Raw genomic sequence first — 10,365 nt, 5'->3', positions numbered from 1 at the left:
TATATGCTTTCATTACATAAGCACAGTTCAAATTTAGTAAATCAAAGCAGGGTATAGAATCTTGATATTTGGAAGCACTGTGTGTGTGTGTGTGTGTGTGTGTGTGTGTGTGTGTGTGTGTGTTTGCATTTTCAACTGCAAAGCTCCCACTTTTGAATTACAGACTTTCTTACCTGGCAACAGTGTACAGGATTCCTAATAGGCTAACTCTGAGCTAATAAATTACAGTTCTCATGAAGTTAGGAAGAGCCAGCTTCCCTTGTAAAATCCTCATGACAATCGGTTCCGTCCAAGTTTTTTCTGATGTTAACCAGAAATGGATTCAGAAATGGCTTTAGATCAGGCAACAGGTCTGCAGCCAGGCACACGGCCACCGTAAAGTTGCAAACGGGCACCTTGCATTTACCTGGAAGAGTCTCAGCGCTTTCACCAGCCCTCCGACCTCATTCTTCAAGGAGAACACAACTGCTGTCTTGCCGCTCTCCGCGGTGTCGCTTCTGCCGCTCCCTTTGCTTCCCCTCTTGTCCTCATTCTTGCCAGCAATAGCTTTATTTAGCTTCAAGAAGTAGAAGCACAAATATCAGCCAGATTCCAGAGGTCTCCATAATTTAATTTGCCTAGAGATCCCCCTTGAATGGGGGACACCCTATCCATCACACTAGCTCACAGTGGAGTCCTCATGGCGCTCAGCTGTCTGAAATCCTCGTCTACTCTATGCTGAGGTACTCTTTGCACTGTTTCAAGGTAGTGTCTGGAGGATTAACTTAAAGGAAGGCTAGGTTTCCTTTAGTTTGATGGTGATGAAAACCTAATTATCAGTAAGAACAGTGGGTCTCAACCTTTCTAATGCTATGACCCTTTAATACAGTTCTTCATGTTGTGGTGACCCCCAACCATAAAATTACCTTCATTGCCACTTTATAACTGTAATTTTGCTACTGTTATGAATTGTGATGTAAATATCTTATATTTCTGATGATCTTAACAACCCCTGTGAAAGGGATGTTCGACCCCAAACTGCAGAGGGAGTCACAACCCACAGGTTGAGAACCACTGCAATAATATAAAATAATATATGTAGATAATCTCTGCCTTTCTTTTTCTCTTTTTTATTAAATTCTTTCATTTATTTTACATGCCAACCACAGTTCCCCACCCTCCTATTTCTCTGCTCCCTCCCCCTCACCCCAATCTATCCCCCCATCCACTCCTCCTCCTTTCAAAAAGGAATTCCTGCCTTTCTTTTCAGGCAATTTTGCAGCATAAAATCTGGTTATTTATCTTCATTGGTCCATCTGTAAACTTTATTAATTAGTAAAAATACCAAACATAAGACCAAACATAGTTTTGGCAGAGCAAAGGTAGCTTCAATAAAGTCTCTTAAAACAGAAGTATTTATTGCATTCTGAAACAAGTCAGGACATGGGTGAAAAAGGATCATTTCTCCATCGAGACCCATTTTACCATCCCAAACCGTCAGTCTAAAGCTTCCTACCCACTGAGGAAGTCCGCGACCGAACAGTGTGTCCAACCAACCCCGCTGTGGGAAACTGATCCTGGACAGTGACTGGTACATTTCCGTCACAAATAAAACAGGCAGTCGGAAAGGCAGAAGAGAGAGAAAGAACCACCTAGCTAATCACTAGGAACAACCAAGAGAATCTGAGCAATAACTTAAGTTCTTCTAGCTAAAGATAAAAATAACAGATTCGAGCAATTCAAGGCACATTGCAGAATTTGAGAAACAAAGCTGGGAACTTTTCATTTGACAGACAATATGAGATTATGACAGTCTGTTTTGTACTCATTGCATATGAAAGCAGAGTTGGGCAAACAGAGATCTCTCTGTCTCCCTAGCTAATGGTAGGATAACATAATCACACCGGTCCACGACATCCTCATAGAACTGAGACCCACACATTTATAAGGACCCCAGTGAAAAGTGATTTGCCGCTGTCTTCCTTCAATTTCTCTCCTGGCTTTATTTTCATGCATTAAGATTGTCTCACTCGCTGAATTTATATGTAATAGGAAAGGATATTTTATTATTTATGGCTTGAGGGAGAGAAGTTTATGCCGGTACTGGCATTTGACAGTGGGTTTAGTCATTTAAAAGCTCAAATTTCTTCGTAGTCTCAACATCTGCTTCAGCCTCTCCACATCATCCCCAGATCTCCTGTGTCTAAGGAGCATTTTTCTGTGAAAGGGTCATACATTACCCATAACTGAGGTGTTTTTTTTTTCTGTGTTTCCCTCCTGGCATTCTGTTCTGACTCCAGAATTCCTCAATGTAACTTCTTATCCAAATATTCATGATATTTGAGAGTTAGAAAATTCTATTTTACATTTTGGCCTCATTTTCACAAATTGATTTAAATAGTGCTAAGAAAGTTACTGGGGCTATTTTTCAACATTTGTGAGGTAATAAGTAGAATACACATATATGGAACTAAAGAATTCAACGTGATTTTTTTTCTCTGACAAGCTGAATTTGGAATCTGTTGACAAACAGGAAAGACAACAGTGAAGCAGCCCCTAAAAAAAGCCCCTAAAATTTTAATGACAGAAGCCTGGATATATTTTGTTAGTAAAACAAAAGTACCGTTTTTATTAAATCTCATAACTATTGCTCAAATTAGGATCTAAACCTTTGCAAGAACTGTAGCTTTACAAATACCATTCTTTAATGTCAATATTTTAAATGCAAAAATATCTTGCAAATATTGACACAAGGAGTATTTCATTATTTCATCCATTAACCTATACAAAGGGGAATAAAGTGGCATGCAGGAAAACCTCTGGATGACAATGGCTGCTCTTTTTATTCCAAAACCTGTGCTTCAAATCAAGAATACACATTCTGTGTTCAAAGACAAGTTGGGGTGGGGAGGGATATAGGAGACATACTGTCTTGTAGAAACCATAAAAATATATTTAATTCTTTCTCCCAAATCTTCCTATAGGCCTTTCAATGTTCTATCCTTTGAGGGAGGAGTGAATTTAGGAGATTGATTCACATAACCTTCCACTCTTCACCATAAGGAACTTGACTGTTTGAGAAAAGTGTATCTCTTCACAATTAGCCCCCTGCTTTACCTTGTGAAGAGCTCAGGTAGACAGAAGGGGGTAGTGAGACAAGACTACAGAGGAGGAGGGAGTGGAAGTGCATGCTTACTCTACAGCAGGTGTCCATATGGTGCGGTTAAAACAATTGCTGCCCTACAGAACAGCGGAGAGTGCCAAGTACTCACTGTTAAGCTGCCAACTAGCTGGTGCTCTTCAGGCACTGCTGAATCCAGGGACAACCCTCTCCTGGCCCAGTATTTACTGGAAAACATCATCATTGCGGGCTGCATGGATCCCGATGTAATTTTCTTTCTCAGCAGCAGGGGGGACCAGAGGGGCAACCCTGGCAGAGACGAAGGAGGAAGAGGCCAGTGACAGCAGCCTGCTCGGGGCGCTGTCCAGAAACCTTGGTGCTGAAGAGCAGTGTGCTTGCCTCCCTCCCTGTGTTCTTTTATATGAGTGACTGGGCACTGATGGAAAGCTGATTAGAAAAAACTCATTTCTGGTTGCTGATGGCCACAGTCAGATTACAGATCTGAAGCCTGAGGTTATCTGAGCTCATGATGAGATTTGCTTGTTTCCTAGGTCGAGTAGCTCTTTGGGAGGAGATGATGGAGAACAATAGCATCGGGGTGATTTTTCTCTTCTTGCAACAAAACACAAGTCCTCTAAGGTTAGCTCTCAAGCCTGCTACTGGAAAGTTACCCACAGTCTTTAAGCAATTTAAGGGCTTTGTGCTTTCTAAAAGTAATAAAAAAAATTCTAAAAAGTTTTTCTGAGAGCTGACATGTTATGATGTGCAAATTTTACATGTGTGCCTGTGTGTGATGGTTTTCATAAAAGGTCTGTTTGCAAAACCTGTAGCATCTCTATGTAGAGGGACACTCAGGCTCTTGTTCTGAAAAAGAAATGCAAGGCTTGGACTTAGACACTCACCTTCTAAAATGCTCTTTACTAAATAAGAAACACATGGCAACCAAAACAGACCCAGCACTTTTTTGATACTTCCAGTGAATGTTTCCTTCCATCTGTGACATGATCAGATCCAGCAATTTGACAGGCATAGATAAAATTATATTCTTAGTTTTCCAACTTTGGAGAGCTTGCCAATCCTTTGGAGATAGAAAATTCTTTACCAAGTGTATTTGTTTAACTGAAGAACTAAACAAAATCTGGGACTTGAACAGTTTGTTTATCTAGAAAACAAAATGAAGACTCTTCAAAACAAAAGTATATGTGTTGACACTGGTTGGGTTTTATTTGTTTCTGGATAGGTGAGGGTTTTTATAATTATTATTTGATCCAACTCTGGAAATAATCATTCAGCTTATATTTCCACCAAAGATCAATGCTTAAAAACTAATAGGAAAGCAAATACTAATAAATTAACTGAAGTAATTCTAAAAATCATAGTTGACATTGAGAAATGCCTAATTTTGCTAGTTTCTATTCTAAACATTTTCTATGTACTTTTATAGGCCAAAACATGATCAGTTATCATGACAGCATTAAGAGAGAGTTACTGACATCCATATGTATGCATGTGTGCGTGGGATTTAAATTCAGGTGATTTGACTCCAGGATCCATGTTCTCTATTGTGATATTGTACAGTCTCGAATACTGCAAAAAAGAAGAATATAAACAAAAGCAGGCTCAACAGACCATAGCTTATAGGGCCATACATAGAACAGATGTCTAACTCAACAAAAATTTGTTGAGCCCTGAGTTTGTATTGAGCAATGTAACTAAATCCTGTGGGTGCAAAGGAATATACGATTCAACACTGACCCACAAGGGGTCCAGCTGAGAGAAGCAAGTGAAACAAAGGAGATGGACCTCTCTTCAGAAGACATCAAAAGCACAAGTCACAGAGTAGTCAGCAATACATTATGGAATCCTGAGACTCTTTGGGGAGTTGTCCAGGCTGAATCTTTAAAAGTTAATTTGGCCGTGTCATAGGCAACGGGAAACAGCAAAGAGAGGGTTTGAGGTAGAGGGAACAATTTCTTCTTGCAGTGGATGGTAATTAAGCCAGAATCACAACTGGGCAGTGTGCAGAGAATGAAGAAACTAGGAGCGCTCAAGACTAAACAATGTCTTTATCAAACCCTTCCCCTCTAGCTATCAATGCAGAAGAAACAGCAGGAAGCATGTATGAGCTAGAGGTGATGGATGTCTCCATGGAAAGTGTCATCCAGATGCCTCAAAACTGATGCCCATATGAACCCACAGAGACTATGATGTCATGCACAAGACCTGCACAAATCCAAGCCAGACAAAAGTCCCATCCCAGTGAATGGAAGTGGTCACAAAGTCCTATCCATAGACAAAGAAGCCATTTTGCAACTGATACTTGCTAGGAAAGAGAAACTCTCTTTTCCCCAGTCAAGTGTCACTGGGTACAACAATCCCACTCCAGCTGGAACTCAACAACTCAACTCTTAGGTATATATATATATATATCCCCCAAAAGTAAAAACATAGCCAAAGAAAGACTGTACAAGATTGTTCATGATAACATTAATCATAAAAGAAAAGGCAATTAAAAATCACCAGCTGATGAGAAGGCAAGCAAAATATTGTGTATTCTAAGTTGACTATCACTTGGTGATGCAAAGGAATGAAATACGCAATCCCTAAAATTGATGCAAGACCACACTAAGAGTGAATTTTGAAAATATTGTGCTATGCAAAAAAAAAAAGCACCAAACACAAAGAACCACAAGTTTGCATGGTTTTGTTTATATGGAATGTCTAAATGTAAAAATAAACAATAAAAAAGAGGAAAAAAATCAGGGCAGATTTATGATAGCCAGGGGATACGAGGGTGGAAGTGAAGAATTGCCACAGGGATTCTTTTTTTTTTTTTAACCATCTAAAGAGATTTATTTCATTTTTAACCGTTTGTGTGTGTACAGGCGTCAGAGGCCTCCGAAATCCTGGAGCTGGAGTTTTTTTTTTCATTTTTTTTTCTGTTTATTTATTTATTAAAGATTTCTGTCTCTTCCCCGCCACCTCCTCCCATTTCCCTCCCCCTCCCCCAATCAAGTTCCCCTCCCTTGTCAGCCCATAGAGCTATCAGGGTTCCCTGCCCAGTGGGAAGTCCAAGGACCAGCCATCTCCATCCAGGTCTAGTAAGGTGAGCATCCAAACTGCCTAGGCTCCCACAAAGCCAGTATTTGCAGTAGGATCAATAACCCATTGCCATTGTTCTTGAGTTCTCAGTAGTCCTCATTGTCCACTATGTTCAGCGAGTCCGGTTTTATCCCAGGTTTTTTCAGACCCAGGCCAGCTGGCCTTGGTGAGTTCCTGATAAAACATCCCCATTGTCTCAGTGGCCACAGGGATTCTTTAGGGAGTAAAAGCAGTATAAAACATACAATCTAACAGTTGGTTATAATTGCTGTCTTAAGGCAACTTAAAGAGCGTAAGAGTTTGGTCTACCTGACTCTTCACAGGTATAGTCCATGATGGGTAGTAAGGCAGTCAAGGTAGCGCAGCTGCAGACGGGCACATTTCATTCACAATCAGAAAACAGATGAGATAAATGCAGGTAGATGAGCAGTTGGCTTGCTTTCTCTGTTTTATACAGTTCAGGATCCACCGCCCAGGACCATAAGTGACCATGGTAGTGATTGGCTGAGATATGGAAGGGTCTAAAATCTTTATGTTAAGTATTCTAGTGCCTTTCAACATAGATATCCTTGTCAATAAAGATAATAATGAAAGTAAGAGAAATACTATCAACCAGCCCTTAAATCACTGTAAAATAGAAATGGATCTTGGCAGCAGCAGACTATGGGAATAAAGGCACAAAAATGTATTTGTAAATACTAAAGGTTGTTGTAAGGATGCCACTTGTTTGTTCCTGGCCACTTGGACCCAAAATAATCACACAGAAACCATATTAATTAAAACACTGTTTGGCCCATTAGCATTAGCTTCTTATTCGCTAATTCTAATAAATTAATTTAACCCATTTCTATTAATCTGTGTATCACCACATGGCAGTGGCTTACCCAGTAATATTCCTAGTGTCTGTCTCAGGCAGAGGATCCACAGCTTCTCTCTGACTCTGCCTTCCTCCTACCATGCTATGGGCCAAGCCAGCTCTTTATTCATTAACCAATAAAAGCAACACGTAGACAGAAGGACCTCCCACCCCAAAAGGTAAATTTATTAACTGAGAGAAGCAAGAAGATGTAGAAGTGCCTATGGTACACAACAGGAATCTTCCCATATTATTAATTTCTGTGTGTAGGTAAAATATGAGAAATAAGGACTACATATCCTTCTATACAGCACTCACCTTTCTGGCTAAATAAGAAACTGATTGGAAACACAAGATCACCAAGAGAAAGATAGGCTGGGTGTGTAAGCCACTAGAAGATAAATTGCCTAGCATGCATGAGGATCTGAGCGCGGCCACCAGGATAATGACTTAAGTAGGAATTTACCTGGCAATTCCCCAAGAAGAAGAGAGAGCAGCCATGAGGTTACTTGAGGTAGAGACGGAGTGGGAAGCAGTAGTGGCAGTTTGGAGGCCGAGATGCCTGCCACACAAAGTCTGGTCATTTTTCTTTGGATAACTTGTCATATTGATTTTAAAACATCATGCCTATTATTTCATATTTGTATCTCTTAACTCCACATTGAACAAGGCAATAGAAAGGGTTGGATTTTCTAATACACACCAACTCAATCATTAGTGTGTCTGGATGTTTTCCATTGGCATCTGACTCCTGGATCCTACAGGGTATGTACTTCAGGTTCTTTGGCAATTGCAGCTTGATACTCATACCATCCGCTCCTAACTTCTCCAACCACTTATTATACTAAAGCAACTTTCTAGCCTATTTCACATGATTTAGTAAGAGCTTATTAACAATAGGAAATGAAGTAAACCTGTAATGATTTCCTTTAAGAAACCCATATAAGCTTCTATACAGCACCATTTTCTTTGCCAGACAGTTCCAGCCCACACACGTATAGTTCATGAAGTATGTACCTGAGATTGGTTAGAACATAGTAGCTTAGCAGTAATTAAGTACGTGCATTCATGCACATAGGCAATAAGAACGGATGGTTTGCACATATAGCTTAAAATGGCTGTCTACCTATACCAACATACACATGCTTGAAATGCAACTGGGTACAGCCAATCCTCATGACACCTGCATTTCCAATCCACATTCTGCCCTTTTCTTCTACTTCCTTAATTCTCTCCTTTGAGAAGTCCTTGCTGACCCTAAGAAGACAGGCTTTTCATTCACTCTTGTGAATAATCACAGCCCTTATTTCTCTCAACTTTGCTAGCCTACCACGTGGCCAAGAGCTAAACCTGGGCTTGGAAGTACAGTGCTTGTGATGGCTGTTCTTGGTTGTCAACTCGACTACATCTGGAATTAAAACCTAAGCATCTGGGCACACCTGTGAGGGACTTTTCCGGATTGGATCATTCCAAGTCAGAAGATCCACACTAAATCTGGGCCACACCTTCAGGACAAGGGAGAAAGCAGTTTTGCCTTTTGCCTGCTTGCCCTCGCCCCTATATCCTGATGCTAAGGTATTTCTTCACTGATATTAGAGCCTACTTCTCCAGGATTCCCACATAGAAGATGACCAGCTGAGACATCCAGCCTCATAGACTGAACAACGATTGGATTCTTGGGTTTTCCATCAGGGGACAGCCACTGTTGGGTTAGCCTGACCATAACACTCTTTCTGTGATACTGATCTTCACCATGTTGGAATTGCCTTGGGTGCACTCATTGCTGTACTGTGGTGGAAATCCAGGAGTATGGCTTTCCCATCTTGGAACTCAAAGAATAAATCCAGTGTGTCACCAACGTACTCTCTAACCCTGAACGTGAAAAACTATTGACTATGAAGTGGAAATATTTGGCAAAAGTTCACCTTTGTGATCATGTAGAAAAGCCAGTCTCCACAGGAGAATATTTACGTGCTGTGGGACAATGGTCTTTTATTCTATAACTTGTATTATTTTTAATGAAATGCTGATTGGTCAGTAGCCAGGCAGGAAATGTAGGTGGGGTGATGGTGACCAGGCAGGAAATAGAGGCGTGGTAATGAGAATTATAGGAAAAGTTTCAGTCTGCAGTCATGACTCAACCACAGAGGAAGCAAGATGTGACTGCCTTGCCACAAAAGGTACCAAGTCATATGGCTAACATAGACGAGAATTATGGGCTAATATAAGTTATGAGTTAATAAGAAGCCTGAGCCAATAAGCCAAACATTTTATAATTAATGTAGACCCCTGTGTGATTCTTTGGGACTTAACAACTGCAGGACCAAGCAGGACAGAAACCTCTGTCAACACTTATATCTACTAAGACGTAAGCTATACCATTTTAAAAATGTCAATAGGTGAGTTCAGTAACTTTCTCTTCATTTGTTTGACATTGGTTTCAGCACACTCAGAGGCCTGCAATTCCCATTTCCTGGATTAGCCAGAGTACCAGATATTTCTCAGAAAACCAGGTAGAATGTGAGCAAACCAGGTGAAACCTCTTACCTGTAGCTGCAAGTGGGAACCAACTGATTAAGCTGTTCAGAATCCCTGCGGGAGGCTCTGCTCTTGTTCACATTTTATTCAATAATAAATGGAGACAAATCCAGTAATGAAGTCTTAAAGAGTACACATGTCATTGGTTCTGAAACAGTCTTTATGTGACTGGAGAGAAACACAAAAGACATATACCCTATCCTGGAGGAGGGAATGAAAAACCAGGCAGGGCAAAAAGTTGTCATGTGCTATTGGGAAAAAAAAAAAAAAAACACAACACAACAGCTGGCCAATAGTCACTAAAAAAAGAAAACAAGAGTTGCCGATGGCAGATAGGAGACATCCAAAGGGAAAAATCTGTGAAGGATAGAGCCACAAAGGGCCAGAAGGATGCCTTCTGTGTGGTTCTAGTTGAGGAATTTTCAGGCTAAGGCAGGCTGTAAGCAAGCTCTCTACAACCAACATATGTGTTAATTCCATGTTCATGGGGATGAATAAACAGGCTGTGGTCCAACAAGTAGGTGACTTTTGGAAGCCAATAAGTCTTGTCAAGATCCCAGAAACCCAAGCCATGTAAGCTGAAATCATAGATATGTTAGGCCATGTTTGTTGACTGATGTTTCTGTCCCACCAGGTCCTACAGCTGTTTAGTCCCAAAGAGGTTTACATTAGTTATAAACTGGTCCATTAGCTCAGGCTTCTTATTAACTAATTCTTATTACTTAGATTAACCCATAATTCTTATTTGAGTTAACCATGTGGCTCGGTA

General features: G+C 40.5%; 1 protein-coding gene across 2 annotated transcripts in view; it reads right to left on the bottom strand.

The window, feature by feature from the left end:
- Nucleotides 1-3,356, bottom strand: part of Tph2 (tryptophan hydroxylase 2) — a 101,531-nt gene extending 98,175 nt beyond the window's left edge. Inside the window, exons 1-2 of one of the 2 annotated variants that reach the window (XM_005358057.2) lie at nt 3,244-3,356; nt 407-566 (exon numbers count right to left, since the gene is read on the bottom strand). In XM_005358057.2, coding sequence (XP_005358114.1) covers nt 407-566; nt 3,244-3,356 — 273 coding nt within the window. The remainder of the gene's footprint in view (nt 1-406; nt 567-3,243) is intronic. The other variant, XM_005358056.3, reaches the window with a different exon arrangement.
- Nucleotides 3,357-10,365: the final 7,009 nt, after the last annotated feature.

This window comes from Microtus ochrogaster, chromosome 24, assembly GCF_000317375.1.
Source record: "Microtus ochrogaster isolate Prairie Vole_2 chromosome 24, MicOch1.0, whole genome shotgun sequence".
Lineage (NCBI taxonomy): Eukaryota > Metazoa > Chordata > Mammalia > Rodentia > Cricetidae > Microtus > Microtus ochrogaster.
This window is presented reverse-complemented; position numbering and strand designations above follow the sequence as displayed.